Here is a 27,235-nt window from a genome sequence, read left to right on the forward strand (position 1 = left end):
CGTGGAGTTGGTTCCCACTCATAATGACCCTGTACAGGGTTTCTGAGGCTGTAAATCTTTATGGGAGCAGAAAGCCTCCTCTTTCTCCCGTGGAACAGCTGGTAGTTTCGAACTGCTGACCCTGAGGTTAGCAGCCCGGTTTGTAATCACTGCACTACCAGAGCTCCTTTACACTTCAAAAAATAGATCATAAAATGTTCTTTTTGATGATGAATATGACACTCTTCAGTTTATCGTTTCTGACATAGTAAACTATGTGACTTTCAGATTAAAAATGACCAGTACCAGTCCATGTCAGCTCACTAATGCCTAGGATATAGATGTTTATGCATGCCATTTCATTTTTGACAACTTCCAATTTTTCTAGGGTCATACTTCATAACATTCCATGTTCCGGTTATTAATGGATGTATGCAGCTGCTTTTCCTTACTTTGAGTTGAGCCCCATCAGCAGATGAAGATCCTGAAAACTTTACTCCATTCATGTAATTATTGTCTACTCTACTTTGAGGAGGCAGCTCTTCCTCAGTTACATTTTGAGTACCTTCCAACCTAAAGGGCTCATCTTCTGGCGCTATATCTGGCAATATTCTGGTGTTCTTCATCATATTTCAATATTCAATATTCTGGTGCTATCTGACAGTGTTTCACTGCTATTCATAAGGTTTTCAGTGACTAAACATTCAAAAGTAGACTGTCTCACCTCCTTACTAGTCTATCTCAGTCTGGAAGCTCAGCTGACACCTGTCTGCCATAAGTGACCCTGCCAGCATTCAAAATACCAGTGGCACAGCTTCCAGCATCACAGCAGCATGCAAGCACCCACAGTGTGACAAACTGACAGACAAGTGGTGGTTCCAATCTGTAGGTTGTCTTTTTACCCTTTTAATCTTTTTCATAAGTGTTTTATTTTTATGAGGTCCTAGTTACCTAATTTGTCTTCTGCTGTTCATGCATATATATATATATATGTGTGTGTGTGTGTGTGTTTTATAATCATTTTTCTTTTTTTAAATTAGGTCCCATAGTTGTGCCCCCATGTCTTCTTCCAAGAACGTCATAGTTTAACATTTAGGTCTTTGATCTGTTTTGAGTTAGTTTTTGTATATGGTCTGCGTATGGATCCTGTTTCACTTTTTCTGTAAGTGGATATCCCATTTTACCAGCCCGTTTGTTAAAGAAATTATTTCTTACCCCATTTAATAGACTTTGACCCCTTGACAAAAGTCAGTTGTCCATAGATGAATGGATTTACTTCTAGGTTCTCAATTCTAGTCTATTGGTCTGTTTCTATTCTTGAATCAGTACCAGGGCATATTAATTGCTGTGACTGTATAGTATGCTTTGAAATCAGGGAGTGTGAGGCCTCCTACTTTGGTCTTCTTCAGTATTACTTTGGCTACTCAGAGCTTCTTTACATATGAAGTTGATGATCAAGTTTTCATTTCAGTAAAGAATATTGTTGGAATTTGAATCAGGGTTACATTGTATGTATAGGTCACTTGGGGTAGTATTGACATTTTCACATTATTAAGTCCTCCAATCCATGAATACAGGTTGTCCTTCTGCTTTTGTAGGTCTCTTGTAGTTGTGTTTTATACTTTCTATTTTATAAATCTTGTTGTTGTTGTTGTTGTTGTCAGGTGCCATCGAGTTGGAACCGACTTGTACACATCCCTAATTAGGTTTATTCTTAAATATTTATCATTTGGAGGGGGATGTCATTATAAATTGTACTGGATTTATTTTTTATTATTTCCTTTTCATATTTTTCTCTGTAAAGGAGTACGACTAATTTTTGTGCATTGATTTTGTGCCTTGCAACATTGCTGAATTTAAAAATCAGATCCAGATTTCTAGTGGAATCTTTGGGATTTTCAATGTATAGGATCATGTCATCTCCAAATAGAGATAGATTTACTAGACCTACTGTTCTTCATCCCCCATGAGTGGTCCTGAGACTTCCTTCTCTTGCCCCCACCCCCACCCCTTCCCCCTAGGGCCTAAGCAGCCTTGTTGATGGAAATTTCAAACTCCTTTTCCCTGCATAGCCTGTCCTCCAACTGAGTCGGGTCAGCTTTGCCATCACTGGCTAGTTGGACCTACCCTTTGGCAGAGACCCCTGGGCCTGGTAGTGTCAAAGTAATGTACTCACGCCACTCACCTAGGCCTAGACTTGTGCCTGGCCACTGTGTCTCTAGCTCCTGACTTCTGCAGGCTGAGCAATGACTTTGGGGCTAAAGCTGATTCTGGTGCCTGTGACAGCTGACACTGAACAGGTCCATGACAGCTGTCTACCTGCCCAGTGGAAGTTGAGGGATTAATGATCACCATGGAAACCTGGTATGGCACTTTAGGATCAGTGCTGGACTGTAAACCACAGGGTCAGCAGTTCAAACCCACCACCTGCTCCTTAGAAACCCTATACAGTGTCACTGTGAGTCGGAACCAACTCATAGAGACTGTGGGTGGCCTTTCGGCAGTTCTTATGCTGTGTCAGGCTCTGTGCGTAGGGATTTTACCTAAGAGGTAAGTACACCACCACCCTCACTTTACAAATGAGGAAACTGAAATTCAGGGAGTGAACTGACCCACCTGAGGTCACACAGAAAGCTAGTGGCAGAGTCAGGATTCAAGTCCATGCTCTAACTCTCGGAAAATGGTCATGTCCCTCCAGGTTTCCTGACCAAGTGCATCCAACTCTATGAGACCACTGTGGTGCGGCATGGCCTCATGCTTGTTGGGCCCACAGGCTCCGGCAAAAGTAACGTGAGTGGGGTCAAGTGGGAGGCCAGAGTCCTGGACAGTGGGCCCCAGGAGTGGCACAGCCTCATAGGGGACTTGGCTTCTATTTGTACCTTCTTGACCTCTACAACACCCCTTCAGTCCCTTCTGCCCCCACTCCCCTCCAGCTCTGCTCTCTGGGGCAGCAGGAGATTCACTCTTGGATCTGTCTCCCAGTGTTATAAAATCCTGGCAGCTGCCATGACCTCGCTGAAAGGAAAGCCATCCATTAGTGGTGGTGTGTATGAGGCTGTCAACTACTACGTGCTCAACCCCAAGTCCATCACAATGGGCCAGCTCTATGGGGAGTTTGACCTGCTCACCCATGAGTGGTGAGTGCCATGCATTCCCAGGGCCTCTGGGGGCAGTGTGGGCCCCTTCTCATTCCCTTAGCCCTGTGGGAGAGTGGAGCTCCATCTCTGGAGCTGAAATGCCTGGGATTTTAGCCACTGCTTTCTCACTGAATGGCTTCCTGAGCCCTGTATCTCAGTGGGGTCTAAATGCCACCATTATTAGAGTGAACAAAAAATATGGAAGATACCTGAACACTGGCACATAGTAAGTGCTCAGTAAATATTGGTGTTGCCATTACCCTGAGAGAGGTTAGTCGTCCCCCTGTGGGCCTCTGCTCCTACGCTGAGTTGTATATTTTAGGGAACATGCACCAAGCTGGAAGGGAGGACTTGGTACTGCAACTATTTCTGACCTCCAGACCCACAGTGTGAGACTAGGCAAGTCATTTGGTCTCTCCTAGCCTCAGTTTCTCCAAAAAAAAAATAGCCATGAGAATAGCCACGTTGCACAGCCTTGGTAAGAGTGGGTGCCCATGGGAAGGCAGTTGCCAGTAGCCATAGTTCAGTAGCCCCCAGAGGGGCTGAGAGATAGGATTCCAGGTGGCCATCAAGGGGGCTGGGGCATGGCCATGGCCATGTGGGGAGTTGCCTCAGGAGGTAATTTAAGACCCGAAAAAGCATGGTGTGGCACTGTACTATAAAGCACTTAAACGAGAAGTTGTTTTGACCCACAAGGTTGGCAGTTGAAACTCACCAGCCGCTCCTTGAAAACTCTATACAAGTTCGCTATGAGTCAAAACCAACTTGAGGGCATTTAACAACAACAAAAGGAGCATGGGTCGCTGCTGACCGCATTTACCTTTGATCGTAGGCTGTGTTGAAAGGAAGGGGCTTTCTCTCTTGTCTTTTTACTCTTTATCTTCTGTTTTGTTTGCTTCCTCCCACCCAACACCCAAAGAGCTTAAATTGTTTTATTTTTTGTTTTTCATGAACTTAATCTTGATATATCAGGTTAGACATTTTCAACAAATTGGATTTTGTTTCAAGTCTGACCTGCAAAGGCACCTGGCCCACCTTATCTCTCTGCCAAAACCTGCTCTGGTGGGGCTGACTTTTCTCTTTTTTTTTTTTTTTCCTGTTGATTTCCTCCCAAGGAAGGTGAGGAGCTGCCTCCATGTATCACAGTTTAACCTCACTCTGTTCTTCTAATTGAGCTATAGAGCAATTTTTAGTTTACCAATATTCATTATCTCCCCTAGTTTGAAAGTTTTGTTTTAAAGCTCATGGCACAGCCAAACCATAGTGATTTCATCTTCCTTCGAGTACAGTTTTCTGTTTTTCTGGAGTAAATAATTCTGGTTTTCATCTGCTCAGTTTTCTATGTAGTAAGCACTGATTTCTCTCAAACCTGCTGAAAAACTGTAGAAGTGTTCCCAGGACTATTTCCTACTTGGTCAACCACATGATCCTCTCTGTAGCCCACCTGCCCTCTGGGGCCATACCCTCCTGCTCACATCAGGCCCAACCACTTTTTGGGCTGCTGCCTAGCTGTTAGCCTGGCACTTCTCTTCTCTCTTATCCTGAGGACACTCTTTGCCTCTTGTCTGGGCTGTATCCCTGTTTTCTAGGTCTTTCTCTTTCTTAATTTACACACTGTATTGGAGGAACCTAACTTCCAGAAGCTTCCTGTAAAAGGCACATCCAAGGAAATTCTTAAGCCCTCATATGTTTGGAAGCATCTTTATTCTACCTATGTGTATGGTTGGTTATTGGCTGGGTATCGAATTCTAGGTTGAAAATGGTTTCTTCTGAGAATATTCAAGGCTTTATGTACTGACTCCCAGTGTCTGACTTCATTCAGATTCCCAGTAGGACTTTTTTTCTTATTTTTAGAAGCTTTTGGGATCTCATCTTTATGTCAATATGATGAGATTTCTTGATGTGGATTCTTCTTTTATATATTGTTAGGGAAGTTAGTGGATTGTTTCCATGTCAACCATTTAGTTGGTAAACCATGGCCCTTGAGGCCAAATCCAGCTTGATGCCTGTTTTGTTTTGTTTTTTAATGAAAATGAAATGGAACACTGTCTTGCCTGCTTGTTTATATATTATCTGTAGCTACTATCACACAAACAATGGCCCCATATGATAGCCACCGATCTGAGAACCACAAGGTCTGCGGTTCAAGGCCATCAGCTGCTGCGTGGGAGAAAGATAAGACTTTCTGTTCCTGTAAAGATTTTTAAAAGCCTCTGAAACCCTCTACAGGCTATGAGTTGGAACCTACTCAGTGGCACTTAACAACAACAACTGTCACACTGCAGTGGGTGATTATGATAGAGGACATATGGCCTGCAAAGTCAAAAAATATATATTATCTGGCCTGATACAGACACTTGAGTTCTTCTGCCCTAAGATTTCTATTTTCAAACTGTGTCTTTGATAATGTTCTTAGTCTGTTTTCTCTGGTCCTTCTTTCTGGAACACCCTTTAATTAGATATTAGACCTTCTGGACTGGTTCCTTAATTTTGTTTCCTATTGTCCATCCCATGGTCTTTCTTTGTACAACTTTCTGGAAGATTTTATTTACTCTATCTTCTGACTCTCCTTTTTAATTTTGAGGTTCTCCTCCTCTCCTCTGTTTTTGTTTATTGTTTTAGTCTTCATGTTCATGCTGGAGGTTCTTCTCAATTGTCTAGAAGTCTGGACTGGTTGTAAGTGCTGGGTGATTGGCTTCATATAGGTCAATTGGATGGAGACCCCAAATATCAGCACCTAAGGGTCTTTTCTCTAGGGCTGTTCTGTTTTTCCAAAGAAGAAGCCTCTAGTCTCCTGTTGGGGGTGTTTTCTGGGTTCTAGGAACACAGTAGAAGGATGGGGACAATGTGGAGGGGCTCATCCATCTTCCTAATTGTGCGCTGTACTACTTCCCTCATTTCTTGTGAAGGGCCTCATCCTACCCTCTCAAGACGCCTCTGTGGATAGATGGATGCCTGAGGGTTAGACTAACAACACCTCCCCCCATCCCTTTCTCTAGCCACTGGTACCTCTGAAAACTGAGTCTTCCTGTATTCTGTGGCAAGAGCAGTTGTTTCTTACAAGCCATCCTTTGTCCCCCAATTTCTCCGCTGTCTCAATTGCCACCCCCTAACTCTTTCTATTACTCAGATTGTGTGATCCTGAAACCATTTCTGCTGTTAACCTTCTCCCTCACTTCCATTTTCCTTTCATAATATCACTTTTTATCTTTCTTTAATGCAACTTTAGTGGGAAGTCGGCAGGGTGGGAATATAAGTGCACATTCTCACTATACTGTTACATCAAAAAGTCTTGTTTTCCCCTATTGTAATTTAAAAATGAAAATGTGGTTATTAAGTGCCGTAAAGTTGGTTCCAACTCATAGCGACTCTTAAAGGGTATCCAAGAAGCAGCTGGTAGGTTTGAGCTGCTGACCTAGTGGTTTGCAGTCTAGTGCTGATCTTACAGCACCACACCAGGAGTCTGATAATGAAGGTTAAAATAGCAGAGTAGGACCAGCCTGGTGCCAGGTTTCCCTGGAAGCCAGCTGTAATTGCTGTCCTGCCTCCTGGTGTCTTCAGTCTTTCCCTGCTTGGTGGTTGCAGGACCGATGGGATTTTCCCCTCCCTCATCCGGGCAGGGGCCATTGCATCTGACACCAACAAGAAATGGTATATGTTCGATGGGCCAGTGGATGCCATCTGGATTGAAAATATGAACACAGTGCTGGATGACAACAAGAAGCTGTGTCTTAGCTCAGGAGAGATCATCAAACTCACAGAGGTGTGTCCACCCGCCACTCCCCCAGCATCTGGGGGCTCTGGAGGCCAAACCATGATGGTCAATCCTCACTCCAACTCCATTCCACCCTCTCAAGGCCAAAGCAACTTCTCAGGTAGTCCTTGTGACCCCCAGCATCTGGCCTCTCAGTAGGGGCTCAGGTACTGCTCCCAGCACCCCGCCCTAACCATGAACTCTCATACTTCTACCACATTCAGCAAAGCTGTTCCATGACACCCTTCCAGCAGACTTGTTTCCTGTGAGCCTCAAAGCCCAGGGTTTCGCAGACCATCCAGGCTGACACTGCACTGTGACTCCCAGGCTCATTTTAAGGCATCTTGGCCCAGTCTGGGTCAGGCATCCACTTGGTCCTGGCAGCGTGCCAAGGGATGGTTGATGCAGACCTGGCTGGGGGGGCCTGGCTGTATGTGAGAGCAGCTCTTAGAGGAAAGGGGGTCTCGTCTGAGCATAAGAACGGTTTGTAGTATCTTCCCTGAGCCAGGCTCTTGAGTCCTTTGGAAAATGCCTTTTGAGTATACGGCTTTCAACACATTTCCCCAGGGATCAAGGACCCCAAAATATCCTGCCCTGGACTGGCCAGAGAGTGCCCAGTTCTTGCCTCCCTTGCCAGCACTGTCCCTGCACCATGGCTCGGTGCCCTCTCCTGATCCTGGCTCATCTTGACATTAGGCAATGACCATGATGTTCGAGGTACAGGACCTGGCAGTGGCCTCACCAGCCACAGTGTCCCGCTGTGGCATGGTGTACCTGGAACCCAGCATCCTTGGGCTCATGCCCTTTGTCCAGTGTTGGTTAAGGAAGCTCCCCTCCTTCTTGAGGGACCACGAGGAACAGTTTAAGGTCCTCTTTGCCAACTTCCTGGAGGTAAGTAAGGCATGGTGTACCCAGACCAGGCACGGCATTAGGAATAGTGGCCACCAGCCATGAGAGCCAGCCAGGAAAGCTGGCCACATGAGCTCACAGCAGCTTGGGGGCTGCTCCTGCAGGAATCCATTGCCTTCGTCCGTATCTCAGTGAAGGAGATAATCGCCTCAACTAACGGCAACCTTACCATGAGCCTCCTCAAGCTGCTTGACTGCTTCTTCAAGCCCTTTCTGCCCAGAGAGGTACAGCCCTGAGCAGTGCCCTTTCTACCCCCTGCTCTCCTTACATGGGCTATCAGAACTCCCTGGAAGAGAGAATTGGGTTGGCTCAGAATAGCTCCTAAGCCCACCTCTCACCAGTCTGCAGTGGGTAGATAGTCTCCAAGCCCGGGGCCCAGCCATAACACTTCGCGGGGAAGGAGCTATGGGCTGGACAGACAATGCAGCCTCTTTCACCAGAAGATGTAGACAAAAACAAGGTGTGCTGTCTTCAGCTTACCCCAGACGCTGAGTGCTGCTTCTGTCTGTCTTCGTCACCTGGTGCTGCTGGAACAGGAATGTCACAAGTGGTGGCTTTAAAGAACAGTCATTTTCTCACAGTTGTTGTTGTGGTTAAGTGCCATCAAGCCAGCTCCAACTGATAGCCACCCTGTCTGGGGTTTCTGAGAAACAGCTGGCGGGTTTAAGCTGCCAACCTTGCGGTTCAAATCGACTTCACAGTCCACTGTATTATCCTGCAGCACCACACCAGGACTCACAGTTAGGAGACCAGCAGTCAAAACTCAGAATGTGGCCTGAGAAGAAGGTCATTTCTTTCTATTTCAACTTCTAGTAACCAGTTGGAGATTCTGGACTTGTAGGTGCATCTACCTCTTTCATCAGCACAGACAGTCTATGTTCTCCCTGTATGTAGTCACTTCTGTCTTTGCTACTCTTTTGATAACTCAGAAGTGACTAGATTTAGGGGACTCCCTATATAAAAGAGCCATGGAGGTACTATGAAAGAAGTGTTGGGCTTGAACAAGGTCAGCCGTTCAAATCTACCAGCTGCTCCTCCATGGGAGAAAGATGAACCTTTCTGCTCCCATAAAGATTTACAGACTCAGAAGACCCTATACAAGGTTACTATGAGTTGGAATTAGCTTGATGGCAATGGGTCCACATGATAGGGCCCCACTAACACAACAAAGAAAGTCCCATTCTTCATAGTTACAGGGGTTAGGATTGCAGCATACACTTAGAGGGAGAAGGACATAATTCACTGTATACTGCTGTCTTAGTCTGATACTATTCCCTCTCTCTCCAGGGTATCAAGAAAATGTCCCCTGAAAAGCTGAATCGCATTCCAGAGCTGATCGAGCCGTGGTTCATCTTCTCCCTGATCTGGAGTGTGGGCGCCACAGGGGACAGCGCAAGCCGCATCAGTTTCAGCAACTGGCTGAGGAACAAGATGGAGATCCAAAATGTGAGAGAACCAGTTTCCAGGTCTGGGATCCGAGGTCTGGGAGGCGGGTGACAAATGCTGAGTGGTTTGGGGCCTTCTACTGTCCCAGGCAGCTATGGACAAGTCACTGGGAGGAGGAATTACGACCACCCAAACCTCCTGGTCCTCACAGTCCAATTTTCCTCCCTGTCACTTGCAGTTGGCCATGCTCTTCCCAGAAGAGGGACTGGTGTTCGATTATAGGCTAGAGGATGCAGGGATCAGCAACACCAATGAAGATGATGATGAAGAGGAAGAAGGTGGCAAGCAGGTGGCTATGGCCCTCCTCAACAGATAGGACCCCGCTGGGTGTTGGGGAGGGACTGTTCTTTTCAAGGAAAGATGATCACAGAGAGAAGGCCACATTGCTGACCACCAGGTCTCAGGCTGAGGAGTTATTTGCATTATTTTATGAAGCCTCACAGCTGTTGTGACCATTTTCTTGACAAGCGAACAGTCTCAGAACAGTCACTGCCAGCTAGTCACTGCAAGAACTAGACTTGAGCCTGGGGTTAGGAGACATCAGAATACCTCCCTTCTCAGTCCTGCATATCACCTCCTCTGTGCTGACCCTTAGTCCAGGGACTTGACTACATCAACTGTATCTAAAGGCCCATTTTCCCAAGTGCTGAGCTTCCCAGGGGTCGGAGTCTTAGCTCTCAGTGACCTTCCTCAGTGTCTTGGTCCTACTGTCAGACAACAAGGGCTCCACAAGCCTGTCTATGTGTCAGGGGAAGGACCAAGCTCAGGACAAGGAAGGCAGAGACGTATCCTGATTGGGAAGCACACAGGGTACATTTGGGTTTAGTGGTCAGAGTTTTCCCCAGTGGTGTATTGACTTGTCCATTGAGGGAAATCTGCAAGCCATGGCAGGGCTATGGATGAAAGGATCCATGCAGGAAGGGATGGTGGGGGAGGCTAGGTGACCTTGCAGTATCCTGTAGAGGCTGTGGTTCTAGTTCCCTTGTCCCTTGGGTAGCCTGAAACCAAACAGCAAAGACATGTGCATTCTGGGTTATCCAGTTCCCAGAGCACCTCACACAGACTCATGGATTGCCAGTCCTTAGGGAGCCCCCACCTTGGGCAGCTGTGTGCAAGGAGACCCCCATTCCTGGTGGTTTGTGCTGGGAGCCCCCACCCTGTGCAGAGAGCAGGGCATGGGGCTTCCTCTTTTTGGCAGAAGCAGCCCCTCATTGGCCCTTCACAGCAGGGGCCACAGCCAGGGCTGGGTCGGCAGGAGCTCCAACCCACCCATGAGTATTTGTGCCTGCAGGTTGCCTGGGTGAAGTGGATGGACTACTCAACTCCATTCACCATGATGCCTGACACCAACTACTGCGATATCATCGTGCCCACCATGGACACCGTGCAGATGTCCTACTTGCTGGGCATGCTGCTCACCAACCACAAACCTGTGCGTGCCCATGCCCTAAGACCCCAGCTTGGGGGGCATGGCCAGCCTGTCACACCGATCAGGTGGCCCCACTGGAACACTCTGCAATGTGCTCCTCGCTCTCCCAGGTGCTGTGCATTGGGCCAACAGGCACGGGGAAGACACTCACCATTGCTGACAAGCTCCTCAAGAACCTGCCACTGGAGTACATCAGCCACTTCCTTACCTTCTCCGCCCGTACCTCAGCCAACCAGACCCAGGATCTCATCGACAGCAAGCTGGACAAGAGGCAGGGCACCCTCGTCCTTCCTCATCCCCAATGTCCCCACAGCCTAGCTGAACCAACTGTGGTCTCACACCCCCAACCTAGGTTTGCCAGAACCACCTGGGGGTTGCTCGTGGCTCCCTTGAGAGGTCCTGGGTCCCCTTGCAGACTCTTCTGGAGCCTTTTCTCTATCAAGAATTCCTAGTGAGCCTCTCAGTGGAGGCTCACCCTGGGATGGGCACCAGGGCAGGTAAGGGTGGAGGTGGAGGACTGCCTTTGAGAAGCCTGAAAAACTCAGACATGTCCCAGGGTGTTCAGGGATAAAGAACTGGTCAAGAGACCTAGCAATTCAGAGCAGGCTGAAATTAGGAGGGCTTCCCAAAATCCTGTCCCCACAAGATTCTCCGAGGACTTATGTCCATGGGTGCTGGGCTCACACAGCCCTTCCCTGCAGGCGGAAAGGTGTGTTTGGGCCACCCCTGGGACGTAACTTCATCTTCTTCATCGATGACCTGAATATGCCAGCCTTGGAGACATACGGTGCTCAGCCTCCCATAGAACTATTGCGACAGTGGATGGACCACGGTGGCTGGTATGACCGCAAGATCATCGGTGTGTACCAGCTGGACCTGGGCCAGCAGGGTGTGGGCTGTGCTGGGCAGGGGCAGGCTAACACCCATTAGACACAGCAGGCACAGGGCCTGGGGCCCACAGTACTTTTGTTGTTAAGTGCCATCAAGTTGGTTCCGAACTATAGCAATCCTGTACAGGGTTTCCAAGGAGCAGCTGGTGAGCTTGAACCACCGACCTTGCAGTTCAAACGGCTTTGCAGTCTGGTGCATTAAGCCATGGCGCCACACTAGGACTTTTAGAGGCCATATAAATGTGTTACTTTTAGAGGCAATGTTGTTGTTGTTGTTGTTAAGTGCCATCGAGTCGGGTCCGACCCATAGCGACCCTGTACAGGGTTTCCGAGGGTGTAAATCTTTACGGGAGTAGAAAGCCTCATCTTTCTCCCACAGAGCGGCTGGTAGTTTCGAACCGCTGACCTTAAGGTTCGCAGCCCGATTCATAACCACTACGCTACCAGAGCTCCTTTAGAGGCAATGAAAATGTGTTAATTTCCTTAAAAAACAAGGAAGAATGAATTTTCAGGTCAAAGAAAATGTTTTAATGTGTAATATTAATATATTTGTTTTTATACCAGTAGAATCATAAAACCTAATTTTTAATGGAAGAGAAGGCTCATGAAAGTCATATTGAAACTCTGGGAAAAACCCCCTTCTCACTCCCCGCTGCAATTCCAGGTGCCTTCAAGAACCTGGTGGATATCAACTTTGTTTGTGCTATGGGACCCCCAGGTGGGGGCAGGAATGCCATCACCCCAAGACTGACACGCCACTTCAACTACCTGTCCTTCACAGAGATGGATGAGGTCAGCAAGAAGCATATCTTCTCCACCATCCTGGGACGTTGGATGGGTGAGTGTGGGTGAAGCTTGGGGGAGTTTGGCACAGAAAGCTGTGGGCAAGATCAGAGACCCAGGCCAGGTAAACCATACCAAGGGCAGCTGCTGGAAAGGATGGAATGGCTGAACCACTGAACTCACTCGTGACATTGTTCCTTACTCAGTTAAGTTACCTTTGACAAGTTTATGAATCTGTTTGATCCTCAATTTATTCATCTGTAAAATGAGCAATAATGTTAGTACTCATCACCCCAAGGTGTGAGTGTTAAGTACTCATATTGTATGTGGGATAGCGAGTGTGGGATCTGGCACCTGGTATGTATACCATGAGTCTGAATAATTTCAGTGACAGCTAACAACAATATACATGAATTCACCACATATGTACACATACATGAGAGTGAGTCAAAAATGATCCACACTCAGGCTGTAGAATTTATTTTAATCAACTTTTAGAAAAGATAAGTACATAATTTTTCAACATAATCACCTGGCTTTTCAATACACTTTGTCCATCTGTCAACAAGCTTTTTTGTTCCCTTATTTGAAAATGTTTTCACCTGAGTTGTGAGTCACAAATGCACTGCTGTTGTCACTTCTTAATCAGAGGTGAATCTAGGTCCTTGAAGGGCTGCTTTCAGGGGACCAAACAGTTAAAAGTCTGATGGCGCTAGATCAGGACCATAGGGAACATGCTTTAACACCTCAAAACAATGTTTTTGCCAGATGTCAACAGAGTGAGCAGAGGTGTGAGGATGTGCATTGTGTGTGAGGACCACAATGCCCTTGGATAGCAGTCCTCTGCATTTAATCAGGAGTTTAGGCTTCAGCTCTTCAGTGAGCATCCCGCTGTAATAAGCACTGTTGACTGTTGAACCTTTTTGCTGATAATGTTCCGATACTGGCCCTTGAGAATCCCAGAAAGTGGTGAGCATCAAGTTTCCAGTTGGTGGTTGACTTTTGAACTTTTTCTTGGTCGGCAATTGAGGATGTTTCCATTCCATACTCTGCCATTTACTCTTGGGCTTATAGTGGTGAGTCCGTGTCTCATTACCAGTCACAATTTTTAAAAAAGAAACTTTCATCTTCCTTCGAATATCGGTCCAAATTTTGTTTGCAAATTCCAGACGCTTATATTTATGCTGTTCTGTGAGTTGTTTCAGTACCCATCTCACACAAACTTTCAAAACCCAAGTCTGTCATGGATTATTTCATAGGCAGAGCCAAGGATGATTTACATATGACTTGCCACATAATCCACTGTCACTCAGCTGTTTGACAAATAATTTCACATGTACACTCAATGTTGTCATCAGCCGTAGATGTGGACATGTGTTTTAATATAACCATTGTGTGGATAATTTTTGACTCATCCTCGTAGTTTCCATTTTCAGTCAAATAGGGTAGCAATGAAAACATGCAATCCCAGAATAATTATTCCATCCACAAATCTTTTTTACCTTTTTAATAACTGATTAAAAGACATCTTGATTTTTCCCGTTTCAAATGTCTTACCTATAGAATGCTTCAGGCAGCAACTGTCTTCTGATGGTTTGTTGTATTGTTGTTAAATGCCTTTGAGTCAGTTCCAATGCATAGCTACCCTGCATGGGTTTCCGAGGAACAGCTGGTGAGTTTGAACCACCAACCTTATGGTTCAAACCAACCTTGCAGTCCAGCGCTCATCCTACAGTGCCACACCAGGATCCCATTAAGGATATTTCTTTCATAAATTAGGAAAACCCACCAAGATAGAATAGATAAATTGGTCCCCTCGCCCACCCAACATACATTTTGACCTTTGATCTCTGCCTGTCACTGAGCCAGTGGTGTGGGATGGAAGTTAGCCCTTGTCTCCTCTGACCACTTGAGCAGGGCCTGCCCTCAAGGGCTGTTGTCTAGGACTTGCCTGCATGTCCACCTTTGGGGTTTGGCAGGGAGCTTCCCAACTGGGTACAGCCAGCTTAGGTAGGCATCCAGGCACCCACCAAAGTCTGAGTCCCACGTCTCTCTCTCTACCCTCTAGATGGACTACTCGGAGAAAAGAGTTACCGGGAGCCTGGGCGTAAGTGCAGGACTGGGAAGGGGCTGAAGAGGGCCTGGATGGGGATGGCGTGCTGGCTCAGGCTGGGGGAGGCTTGGGCTCCAGTTGGATGTGGCTGAGGCTGGGCACCAGGATCCACAAGAACCATCTCAGGTTCATGTGGGGCCTTGGGCACAGATTGACACCAACACCATTGCTCCTTCACCCATTCACATAGCCAGTCAGTCCCTTGATGCCTAGCTAATGATCTGGGGTAGATGCAAAGTAAGTGTGAGTTGAAAAAAATGAATGAAGGAATCCAACTAATTGTGTGAAGGATGGGGGACTCCAAAGGGAGCATTGACTGAGCAGGCAAGCCAGGAGTAAGCTGCAGGGGTGGGGGTGCCCCTCTTGTGGCAGTCCTCACACATTCACACAGTGGGTGACTGACCACTTCAGATTCTAGGCTTCTCCCCTCTGCTCACAGGCCATCAGATGACAATGCCCTCTTAGGTTCTCCTTAGTCACCTACTTAGTCTTTCTTTGCTAGTACTGTCCCTCTCCTCCACTTTCCCCTAAGCTTGACCACTCCCTTAAGAGTACTCTTGTTGCAGTCACCATTGGTCTCCATGTGGTCACACTACTCACATGTCAGCTGTAGGTCCTTGTCCTCCCTGAGTGGGCAGCCTCCTTCCTAGAGCATTCCCCTTGTGGTCCTCCCTGGCTGTCCCTTCTGAGGACCCTTCTCATGGCTTGGTCTCCAACCTCCTCTTCTTTCTAACTGTACACTATCCTCAGACACTCTCATCCATCCTTGGCTGTAGCCACTATCTTTGTGCTGACTATGCCCAAATACCCCTCCTTCGCCCCGACCTCACTCCTGACCCCCAGACTCCGCATCTCCTCTTGGATGCCCACCAAGTATCTCAGACTTAGCACATCTAAAGCCAAACTCCTGACCTCATGTCCTCTTGCCCCCACAACACTCTTCTCAACTCAGTGATAGCCATCCTACCCTTCCAGAAGCTCAGGACAGGAGCCTGACATCTGACCTGCCCACCTCTCTTACTCCCACACTTATTTGTCAGAATGCACCTGAGTCTAACACTGGTCCTTTCACCCCCAACAGTTCATCCTCCGCTTGTAGTCAGAGAGACCTGTTAGAAAGTCGAATCAGGTCCTTCTTCTCCCACCCACTCCATCCAGGCACGAGCCCAAGCCCTGAAAAAGTCCTCAGTCACCCCTCACCCTCTTCTGGTCTCTGCTCCTCTTATACCAACCTTTGCTGCTCATGAACACCCCAGTGTACTCTTACCTCAGGACCTTTGTCCTTGCTGTCTCCTCTGCCCAGAACACTCTGCAGTTGTGTGCATGAACCGTCTTCAGTCTCTGTTTGGATGTCCTCTCCTCAGCAAGCCTCCCTTCCCCCCTCTCCCAGCCTCAGCACTCCTCACTCCTCACCTCTCTGGATTGGAAACTTTCTCTACAGCACTATGCACTGCCTATCTTGTTGCTAATCTGTTGAGTGTCAACCTCCCTCACCAAAATGTCAGCATGTAGAGAGTCAAGGAGTGTCTGTTTCTGGTACATACACAGTATCCTCTATTGATGGGTGAGCCCCCCTCCTCTGGGGGCTCATTCTGCCCCAAGTTCCCACTGTTGAAATTTTGGTTCCCAGCAAAGAATCCGGCAGGTTTCAAAGAACAAGTAATAGAGCTCTGCCAGTAATTAAGATTTAGACTGGAGGTTGCAGCAGCTCCAAAGTGGGAGGTTGAGCTCAAAGGTCAGAACTGAGTTGTCAGCTTCCCTGCACCCACCATCTCACTCCCCAGAAGCCCATGTGGGCCAGTGAGACCAACAGCGAGCCTGACACCCTCCTTGGCTGTGGTTCACGTCTGCCCAGCACCAACTCCACTAGAACCAACCTCCCAAGAATCTACCTGAGCACACCCATGCACCGATGAGCTATGCCTGCAGTAGGGAGTGTGTCTTAGTTATCTAGTGCTGTTATTACAGACAACCAAAGTGGGTAGCTTTTGTTGTTGTTGTTAAGTACTGTGGAGTCGGTTCCGACTCATAGTGACCAAACATAAATTAATTTTCTCAAAGTTTAAGAGGCTAGAAGTATGAATTAGGATGCCAGCTCTCTGTGTCTCTGAATGCTCTGGGTGAAGTTCCTTTCTCTTCTTTATCTTGGCCTAGCATCTGTCTTCCCCCATCACTGTATGTTGACTTGCTGGTTTAATCCGCTCTTTTATATCTCAAAAGAGATTGATTTAAGACACATCCTACACTAATCCTGCCTCATTAACATAACAAAGATACCCCATTCTCAAATGGGATTATAACCAGGTATAGGGGTTAGGATTTACAGTACATATTTTTGGAGGATGAAGTTCAATCCTTTACAAGGTAGAGGAGTGCCAGGATGAGCGGTTCCTTACCCTAAGGGGGGAGGGGGCACTTGTGAAGGAGGTGGCATTTGAGAAGGGATTAACGAATGGGTAGAATCCAGGCATGCAAGCAGGGGTGGGGTCATCCATAGAAGAACACATCCCCAGCAAAGATGGGGGAGGGGAGGGTCTACAGAGGCTGTTCAGGGAGCTCCAGCCTGTGTGACCCCAGCCCACTGTCCTTTCCTACAGCTGGGGCCCCCCACATTGCCCACCTCACGGAGTCCCTTGTGGAAGCCACCACCACAGTGTACTCCACCATCACCTCCCAGCTGTTGCCCACACCAGCCAAATCCCACTACACCTTCAATCTGAGGGACCTCTCCAAGGTCTTCCAGGGCATGCTCATGGCTGAGGCCTCCAAGGTGGAGGTGAGGACCCGCGGCCCCTACACAGTATTCCCCAGCCCCAGGCATCACAGGTTCCCTACCCCAGTAATCCCTTGAGGAGCACTGGGGGTACAGCTATTCTTCACCTCCAGGAATCCTGTGCTGCTCAGCCCCATATAGCCCCAATCCATGCCCAGAAGGTAGCCACGTAAAAGAGAGCTGGGGAAGACGAGAGAAAAAGGGTGCCTGATTTGTACAAAGATCTGGAGGGGAAAGTGAGCAGATGCCCTCTGGGAACCAAAGACACTCAGGTAGAAGGAGCTGGAAGGAGAGCAGGAAGTGCGCTGGCCAGTGTGCTAGGTGGGGCAGACTCTGTGAGCTGTGGGGGCTGGACCTTTAATTTCAGCCTGAGAGTGATGGAGATCCCTGGGGATGGGGGATGCAGCCCACAGGGGGGCATTGGGTGGGTCAGTGTATTTAAAGCCTGGGGTCAGGAGAGTGTGAACAGGACAGAAACTGGCCTTGCTGAACTTGTCGCCAGAGTCATGAGGGGGCCATCAGTCCTCTTAACCTGGAAGAGACGGGGACATGTGAGGAGAGGCATCCCTCCCAGGCTTGGGGCATGGGCACCATGGGAGCCATAGGAGTTGAAGTGATGACTTGTGTTTGTGTCTGGTTAGTGAAGCTGGGAGGCGAGGAGGCACGGCTGCACTGTGAGGTTCACTCAATCCCATTCAGTTAGCAGATGCATCTTTCAGTAGCCCTGCCAAGGTCCTAGGTCTTAGTAAGTATGAGAGTTAGGCCCAGGAGATGGAGCTCCCACCTGGTGCTTTGAGAAGTGGTTGAGGGCCAGGACAAGGGCAGACATTGACTTTGGGTGGCCGTAGGACATGGTGCAGCTTCTGCGACTGTGGTACCACGAGAACTGTCGCGTGTTCCGAGACCGACTGGTGAATGAAGAGGACCGCACCTGGTTCGACCAGCTCCTTGTGAGCCGCATGGAGCGGTGGGATGTGGCCTTTGACATGGTCTGCCCCTTCCAACCCATCCTCTACGGGGACTTCATGTCACCAGGCTCTGATGTCAAGTCCTATGAGCTTATCATCAGCGAGAAGAAGGTAGGGGGCAGCTGATTGGTCAGCTGGTACCCCTCCCTGGTACCTATCCCTGGTGAGATCCTCCTTGCTCAGGCCTCCTGGACCCCAGGCCCTCTGCAGCCACCCCTGACAGACCACAGTGCTATGGCAAGCCACTCTCTCCTCTGAATCCCCTTTCCTCACCTGTCAGATGACCCTACTCAATTCTCTCTGAGAACAGGGCTGTGGTTCAACTATGGCAGGTCTGAAAACAGGGCCATGCTGTGTCCATGTAGGGGGTGGTATCATCTCACCATAGAGGGGGCAGCAGGATACCTGGGGGCATGGGTCTCAGTCAGGAGACCCCAGAGGCCAGGAAAAGAACCTGGTCTGTGACATTCCCTGGCACATGGGCTGGATGGGTCTATCTGATGTCTTCTCTCCATGTGCATAGTCACCTCGCCCCCAGGAGCTCCCACCAGGGTCCCAGAGTGGATGCCTCCTGCTGAGCTGGGCCTCAGTGTGTTTGGCAGAAATTGCCCTTTTTCAGTTCCTCCCTGCCTCATTCTGCAGACCTGAGATCTGAAGGACCTATGCCCCTTCATGTCCTAGTGGAGCTGGGCAGGCACAGGAGGGTTTGGAGAGGGCCTGGGTACATAGGGAGGGAAGGGGACCCAGCTGTCTCCACTCTGGCCTCCCAGATGATGCAGGTGATTGAGGAATACATGGAAGACTACAACCAGATCAACACGGCCAAACTGAGACTGGTTCTCTTCATGGATGCCATGAGCCACATCTGCCGCATCAGCCGCACCCTACGCCAGGCACTGGGCAATGCACTCCTCCTGGGTGTGGGCGGCAGTGGCCGAAGCTCCCTCACTAGACTGGCCTCACACATGTGAGGGCCTCAGGCATGGTGGGCTGTGCGGTGATGAGTAGCAAGTTGTTAGGTTGATCCATACTTCTCCATAGTGATGGAAGCCTAGGATAGCCCCAAGGCAGCCCCACCAAGTCCATGGGCTTCTGGAAGGTCAGGAAATGGAACCTGGGCTTTAAGGAGAGGCAGCAGCAATGAATGCCCTGAGATGTTGTGGAGAGGGAAGTGCATCTTTGCTTGAGCAGAGACTGGCAGGCTCAAACTGGGGGAGTTTACAGGTCTGTCCAAGATGGGGCAAGTCTGTCCAAAAGCCTGGAATGGGGTGTGGGAACCCCTTAGTGCCTAGAACCAAGCTTTTGGCACACCCCAACCCAAGCTACTGCCTCCAGGGCTGAGTACGAGTGCTTCCAGATTGAGCTGTCCAAGAACTATGGCATGGCTGAGTGGCGTGAAGATGTCAAGAAGGCCCTGCTCAAGGCTGGCCTACAGAACCTGCCCATCACCTTCTTGTTTGCTGACACTCAGGTGCTACCACCATGGGCAGTGGGCAGGGTTTAGGGTGGCCAGGATACAACCCCATCCTGCTGTGGCATCCTAGAAGTGGTTAGTTTCTCCATACCCAGGTCACTGTCAGCTAGACAGGACCTCAGGAGGGACCATTGAGACCAGACAGGGCTACAGAAGGGTGGGTCAGGGGCATGGGGTCAAAGGCAACCTCTCTGAGTTAAGGGGACAGGGCAGAATGTTGCTCCCACGCCAAGGATAGAGTAGGTTCCAGGCATTGCAGCTGGCCACAAGTATTCACTCACTGGCCAGTGGCATCTACCTCTAGGACAACAGAACTTGCCCACAATACTGGACACCCAGACTCCCCTGTTGGGAGTTGTTCCCTTTGGGGTTCTCTAGGCATGAGGCATGTCTGAGAGAAGGAGAGGCTGTGGCTTTGGGGCCCCAAGGCTCAAGACAAACAGAGCAGCACCTAACCATAGCTTACAGTCAGGTTAAGCCTAAACTGAAGCCCTGGATTGTGCTCCCGCCAGGCAGCCACTGAGTCAGGAAAGTGAGGACTCCCTCTGCACAGTCACGCCTTGGCCCTGTGAGCTGTGAGGAGGCAGACTCCACATCTCTCAGGACCCACAGCCCTTTCACAGCCCTGGGTGCAAGTTCTGGAGCCAAGGCTTGGGGGTCCCTTGGGAGCTCATTCTTGGAGCCTCAAGTAGCATGGTTTAGAAAATGGGCTGTTATGAGGGTCCCGTGAGCCCAACACACAGGTCATCCACCAGGCTTAGTTTGCCCACTTTTCACTTCTTTCCAGATCAAGAATGAATCCTTTCTGGAGGACATCAACAACATCCTTAACTCAGGTGACATTCCCAACCTATACTCCCCGGATGAGCAGGACCAGATCGTTAACACTATGCGGCCCTATATCCAGGAGCAGGGCCTGCAACCCACCAAGGCCAACCTCATGGCTGGCTATACCAGGCGCGTGCGCAGCAATATCCACATGGTGCTGTGCATGAGGTACAAGCAGTTGCCAAGCCACATGGGCAGCAGGGCTGGGCGTGGTGAGGCTGACCCTTGGGAAGGTGGAGGCCTGAGTACTTGGGTTTGAGGTGAGCAGTGGCACTGAGCCTTGATGCTGTGTCCTGGCTGTCATGCTCTTGGCATGGTCAGACCCACTGTGAAGATTCTTGGGGGTATAAGTCTCTGGGCCTAATTGGATCCCTGACCCCCCAGCCCCATTGGAGAGATCTTCCGAGCTCGCCTGAGGCAGTTCCCCTCCCTGGTCAACTGCTGTACTATTGACTGGTTTAATGAGTGGCCGGCAGAAGCTCTAGAGTCTGTGGCCAACATGTTCCTGAATGAGATCCCAGAACTGGAAGCCACAAATGAAGGCATTGAAGGGCTGGTAGGTGTCCTGACAAGGAGTAAGACTTCAAGGGGGTGGGAGGGTGGGGAGGAGGAAGGAGATGCTTAGTTTCAGGCATGGGCTCAGGGTCACCAAGGCTTGGGCGAAAGTTCTAGACCTACCAATGTCTGTAAGCCTTTGGGCAGGCAGCTTTACCTGTGTAAGCATCAGTTTTCTTATCTGAAAATTGGAAAGTGCCACACGCTGTCAAGGAGTCCTGCTGTGGCACTGTAGGATAAGCACTGGACCACAAGGTCTGTTTGAACTGCAAGGTCGGTGGTTCAAACCCACCAGCCACTCCTTGGAAACCCTATACAGGGCACTCTGAGTCAGACCTGACTTGACGGCACTTAACAACAACAGTTGGCTGCCATGGTGAGGCAGGATGCTGTGCGCAATTACATGGTTATTTCTCTTAACTGCTATGGGCTCCATGGCAGCTTTCTTCCAAGACACTCTCCCCCAACCCCCCTCCACCTCACCCCTGCAGCATGAACTCAAAGAAGATGAGGGTAGTGGTAGAATTGTCTGATCCAACCTGGGGGTCAAGAGGCAGGTTGAATCCAATATTTCCCTGTCTAGCTGTGCTGAGGTCTTAGGCCTCTCATCCAATGAAGGCATCGCCTTAGGGCTTTCAGAGTGAAGCAAGTCATGGAGCTGTGACAAGGGTACTGGGCTTGGAGCTAGGAGACACCCCAGTCCACGTTCAAAGCCAGCTCTGTCCTTGAAAGCTTCATCTATCAAATCATGCCCTTGCTATGGCAGTTGTGGGACACAGTGGGTCGGAGGGTGTGAAGGTTCCTGCACTTGGCTCCCCACTTGGCTTCTGTAGGTGCTCCTGGTACCCCACCTTTGCTGGGAATTCTAAGAAGTTGACCTCAGTGTTCTTTCCTGCTCACAGATTAAGGTGTGCGTGTGTATCCACCAATCGGTGGCCAGTAAGTGTGTTGAGTTCCTGGCTGAGCTGGCCCGCCACAACTACGTGACCCCCAAGAGCTACCTGGAGCTGCTCAACATTTTCTCCATCCTCATTGGACAGAAGAAACAGGAGCTGAAAACTGCCAAGAACCGCATGAAGAGTGGTCTCGACAAGGTAGGCCTCAGGGAAGACCTTGTGGCCTGTGGTTTGGCCAACTTGTTTTTACCCCTGGTGCCAGGCAATCCAGCCTGGCTTGTCTACCTGTAATTTCCTTCTGCATCAAAGAGCAAAAGCTGCTGGCTAAGGACAAGGCCAAAGCAGGTCACCTGCAGGTTCTCAAGGGACTCTCCTCCTTTGGGGTCCTCCAAAGCTGCCGGCCACAGCCTGTCAGTCAAGAATGAAGCCAGCCCTGTAAACCTGACTGTCTCCCCAGCCCCCTATCATACCTGCTTTCTTCTCTGTGCCCCTACCCCAGTTGCTGCGTACTTCTGAGGACGTGTCCAAGATGCAGGAAGACCTGGAGATCATGCGCCCCATGTTGGAGGAGGCTGCCAAGGACACCATGCTCACCATGGATCAGATCAAGGTTGAGGGTGCTCCCTGGTGCCTGACCCAGTTTGAGGAGCCTCAGCATCCCCACTCAGCCCAGGTCACTAGCTGTCTGACCTCTGCAAGCTGTCCAGTCTCTCTGGGCCCCAGTGTCCTCTGTCAGTAGTCATTTGTTTCTTCAACAAATGCTTGCTTGGAACCCTTTGGGGGCCAGGGACACAGTGAGGAGGAGACAGAGGAGCCCAGACAAGCCTGGTAATCACCACATGGACAGAGTGGCAGGGCCACCAAGGTCGATGTGCAGAGTTCCAGGGCAGAGCACAGGGCCTTGTGTTGAGGCCATCAACACAGTAAGCATCAGATTTGCATGTTCATAGGACAGCTTACTGGTGAACAATCACTTGTTTTGCTCTACAAAGTCAGTGTACTGCAAGATTTCCCCACAGATGGAAAAAAAGCCACCTGTAGAAGGAGTGCCTTTTTGTTTTTGATGAAGATACTCTTTGGACTTAGTTAAGTGCACTGCTCCTCCAAGAAAGATGGGGTTTATGCTCCAGCATAAAAAGCCCAAAGCCCCATGTCAAGCCCTCAGTGAATACTTGGGTTGTGCAAAGGATGCCGGTATTCCCAGATCAGGATGGCCTGTTGCAGCTGAGAGATTCCTTGGAGAACAGGCACGCCAGCCCTCATTTCCTTTCATCTTGGGAGACTCAGGGCCAGGGAAGAGAGAAAAAGTCCACACATTGAGGAGCCCACTCAGTGATGGGTCTCCCCTACCCCACCTCTGGCCCAGCCTCTGCAGCAGCTGCCTCTGGGCTTGAAACTGGTCATCATGAAGTGCATGATGTCCCTGCCACTGTCTGCCCCCCAAGAACTGCCTAACTGATTCCTCCTGCCTCCCATCCCCAGGTGGACACAGCCATTGCTGAAGAGACCCGGAATTCAGTGCAAGCAGAGGAGATCAAGGCCAATGCGAAGGCCAGGAAGGCCCAGGCTATCGCTGATGATGCCCAGAAGGATCTGGACGAAGCACTGCCAGCCTTGGACGCTGCCCTGGCCAGCCTGCGCAACCTTAATAAGAATGACGTGACTGAGGTGGGTGCCAGGTCTCTTCTTGCACCCCTACCCCTGGTGCCCTCCTGAGTCCTAGCCCCAATACCATTGTCTATATATCCTTCAGGGACTTGTGCCAAGATGTGAGAGCAGAGCTAGGGGTAGAAGCCAGCCACCTGCCTGGCCCTTCTGGTGTCAGTCTGCAGGGCACAGGGCACATTGTAGGCCCTTGAGAGGTGAACCTCATGGCCAGACCTTAATACGTGGAATAGGCCAGTAGGAGCCACAGGTTGAGGCAGACCTTGGAAAATCCCCAGTTGTGGTCTTTGTCCTCTAGTGCTAGGGATTGATATGGTGGGCCCTACCCTATCTGGCAGCTGTCCCCATCCTGAGATGCTCACTAGTGATGGGTCTCCCCTGCACCACCTCTGGTCCGGCCTACAGGTACGTGCCATGCAGCGGCCACCCCCAGGCGTGAAACTAGTCATAGAAGCCGTGTGCATCATGAAGGGTATTAAGCCCAAGAAGGTGCCTGGAGAGAAGCCGGGTTCTAAGGTGGATGACTACTGGGAGCCAGGCAAGGGACTGCTGCAGGATCCTGGTCGCTTCCTAGAGAGCCTCTTCAAGTTTGACAAGGTAAGTGTGCCCAGCACTGGGGCCAGCCGATGACAGCAGGACCCAGGGATGTAGGGAGGTGGGTGAGGAGCCGCAAACCACAGCATCTGCAGGTAGTGTGGTCTCTGTCTTTCTTCTACCAGCAACACGGCTCCATGGGCCCATAAGATCCTGGCCCCACAGGAACTCAGAATCACCAACAAATGGGTCTAGAGTCCCTGGGGACCCAGGCAAGCTCCTGCAGTCCCTCAGGTGTCACCCAAGGCACTGCTGCTCCACATCCTGGAAATGCCCTTTCATGCTCTTTCTTCTTTGTAACCTCTTGACCAAGGCCTTCACCGTCCACTGGATCTCATCCTCAACCTCACCACCTGAGTGAGGTTTGGCTTCCCTCTCTGCCTCTGGGTTTGTGTCCACTGGCATGTGATCTTTTTTTTTTTTTTTTTTAAGGTTTTTATTGTGGCTTGAGTAAAAGTTTATAGGACAGATCATCAGTTTTACATTTAAAAAACCATACACCTTGTTTCATTACAATTATTATAATCCCTTCCATGTACCATCAGTTATCCTGTGTGTCTCTCTATTCACTTTAGCTTTTTAAAAAAAAAAACATTCAGGCATATATAATAATTTATACCACCAAAGGGCACAATCTGAAAGCCTGCCTCCTGGATGCCATCTCTTAGTCTCTCACTTTCCATGAATCTGGAGTCCTCAGCTGCTCCCTCTCTCCATGCCCCCATCTCTACCTCCATCTCTGTTGTCGCTGCTTCTCTGGATAAGGTCTCGCATTCCACTTATGGTCTTCTCCCTTGGGTCCTTTGTTTCTGGACTGTAAGTTTAACCACTCCCATGTTTTTGTTAGAAAACTTCTACCTTTACAATTGTGAAAATCGCAATTAGTCATGATAATAATTATTCATTATTGAATCATAAGAATCTTATCCCCATCTCCTTTAACCAGATCCATCTAGACAAGATGAAAACTATTCAATGAGGATTCTTTCTTTCACCACACACTATTAAACCAAGCTCCCCCTTGAAACCTTTTAAGCCAGTCATTTCATGCCTTGATTACCCCCTAATTTTAGGTAGCCAATGTCTAAGTTGCCCATCCCTATCTACGCTGTGTACAGAGGGGATAGCATTGATACTTGATGGGAAGACTCTTTCCCTCTCTGTTGGTATTTAGAGTTACTACTTCCATGAGTATAGGTCAAGTTCATCAAATTATAGCAATTTACCCTCGTTTCCTTTATCAAAATTTGTTTTGTTTTGTTTTTGTTTTTGTTTTTATCTTCCTCTAGTTGAGTTCTGATTACCAAGCCATCAAGATTAGGTCAAATGGGTACTTTCTGAAACTTTGGGTGTTCTTGTGTCTTGTGTGAGCCCTCTTACTTCATATCAGCTGGATGCTTTACTCTCAGCTCTACACCTCTGTAGCTATGTCCTTGTCCACAGGCTTAGGTGTCCCCAGGTCTCAACCATATTTTGGACCAACCAGCCCTTCTTCTTCTGTCTCTCATCTCCAGGTCCACGGGAGTCTGTGGAACGTGATTGAACTCAGCCCATTTCTTCATTGCTGCCTTTCCCTCTCTTCCACTCACCAGTAGCCCAACATGGGCACCAGCAAAGCTTACATGCTTGCTCATGTGTTCCCTTTGAGTTTCAGTCTTATGAGGAGGGGTTGTCCTGAAGGAACTTGATTGCTTCCTGGTGAACAACTTGCTTATTCTTGGAGTAGCCAGTCCAAGAATACTGACATTTTTGTTTTGAGTTTTTCCTGTTGATCTTTCTTTGAAGATGTCGCTCTAGCTGTTCCAGGCTGTCGCTCTTGCTGTTCCAGGCTGGTCTGCTTGTCCTATCTAGTGGGAATGTCCCACCTTAGAAGGTTCTGGATAGGGCTCAGGATTCCATAGTGCAAAGGCTCCACAGGAGGCCTATTTCACTGGGCAAGTTCTAGAACCCCTTTTAGGTATTCCAATCAGTTATAGGCTGAAGACAGACTAATCATGTTTCCCAACTATGCAACTCAAGTTTCAATTTTACAATAGTAAAAAAGGGAAACCAATATACATAAGACAGTCAAGCATCTTAGTATTATTTCCCCTCTTCAAACTATGCCTTGATCCCTGTATCACAGAGCCCTGTTGTTCCAAGGTTGAGCATGCATCACTATTTACCTCTGTGCTATTTACCCCATGCAAACCTGTCTCAGTGTTCCCCTGTCTACCTTGTTCTTCCACCCCATCCCACTTCTTTTGTACTGCCCTCCCCAACACCTGAACTATGATGTGTCTGCCCCTACCCTATGCTCTACTGTTGCCTCACTCCACATCCCCCAAACCCCCACACTCCAACCCCACTGGTAACAAACCAAAAAAAAATTTTTTTTTCATTTTAGTATAGATATCTTTTCTTAAGCTTTTACAATACTGCTCTTATGCAATATTTGTCCTTTTGTGACTAATTTCACTGAGCATAATGGCTGTAAGGTTCATCCATGTTATGCGGTGGCTTGAGGCTTCCTTGTTATTCTTCAAGGTAGCATAATATTCCATTGTGTATATGTACCACAGTTTGTTTATCCATTCTTCAGTTGATGGGCACTTAGCCTGGCTCCATCATTTTGCTATTGTGAATAGTGCGGCTGTGAACATTGGTGTGCACATATCTAATCTCATTATGGCTTGTATTTCTTGTGGATATATACCAAGTAGAAGAATTGCTGGATCATATGGTATTTCTATTTCCAACTCTCTGAGGAAGTGCCATAATGTTTTCCAGAGTGGTTGGACCATTTTACATTCCCACCAGCAATGTAGGAGGATCCCAGTCTTTTCACATCCTCACCAGCATTTATTATGCTCTGCATTTTTGAACTTCACTGTTATTCCTTGTGTGAGATGATATCTCATTGTGGTTTGATTTGCATCTCTCTAATGTAAAGAAAACAATTCTCACCACTGGACCAATAAACAATATTCTTATCAATGGAGAAAAGATTGAAGTTGTCAAGGACTTCATTCTTCTTGGGTCAACTATCAACACTCATGGAAG

General features: G+C 48.8%; 1 protein-coding gene across 1 annotated transcript in view; it reads left to right on the forward strand.

The window, feature by feature from the left end:
- Positions 1–27,235, forward strand: part of DNAH1 (dynein, axonemal, heavy chain 1) — a 151,529-nt gene that overhangs the window by 111,631 nt on the left and 12,663 nt on the right. Inside the window, exons 40-61 of the mRNA XM_006876051.1 lie at positions 2,678–2,769; positions 2,962–3,116; positions 6,702–6,879; positions 7,567–7,761; positions 7,884–8,003; positions 9,067–9,225; positions 9,404–9,514; positions 10,517–10,657; positions 10,765–10,925; positions 11,356–11,513; positions 12,209–12,382; positions 14,396–14,434; positions 17,038–17,216; positions 18,062–18,292; positions 18,952–19,148; positions 19,517–19,652; positions 20,443–20,651; positions 20,868–21,039; positions 21,941–22,132; positions 22,434–22,544; positions 23,417–23,602; positions 24,005–24,196. Of these exons, the coding sequence (XP_006876113.1) occupies positions 2,678–2,769; positions 2,962–3,116; positions 6,702–6,879; positions 7,567–7,761; positions 7,884–8,003; positions 9,067–9,225; positions 9,404–9,514; positions 10,517–10,657; positions 10,765–10,925; positions 11,356–11,513; positions 12,209–12,382; positions 14,396–14,434; positions 17,038–17,216; positions 18,062–18,292; positions 18,952–19,148; positions 19,517–19,652; positions 20,443–20,651; positions 20,868–21,039; positions 21,941–22,132; positions 22,434–22,544; positions 23,417–23,602; positions 24,005–24,196 (3,488 nt within the window). The remainder of the gene's footprint in view (positions 1–2,677; positions 2,770–2,961; positions 3,117–6,701; positions 6,880–7,566; positions 7,762–7,883; positions 8,004–9,066; positions 9,226–9,403; positions 9,515–10,516; positions 10,658–10,764; positions 10,926–11,355; positions 11,514–12,208; positions 12,383–14,395; positions 14,435–17,037; positions 17,217–18,061; positions 18,293–18,951; positions 19,149–19,516; positions 19,653–20,442; positions 20,652–20,867; positions 21,040–21,940; positions 22,133–22,433; positions 22,545–23,416; positions 23,603–24,004; positions 24,197–27,235) is intronic.

The sequence above is a fragment of the Chrysochloris asiatica genome, unplaced genomic scaffold (genome assembly GCF_000296735.1).
Source record: "Chrysochloris asiatica unplaced genomic scaffold, ChrAsi1.0 scaffold00350, whole genome shotgun sequence".
In the NCBI taxonomy this organism is placed as follows: Eukaryota; Metazoa; Chordata; class Mammalia; order Afrosoricida; family Chrysochloridae; genus Chrysochloris; species Chrysochloris asiatica.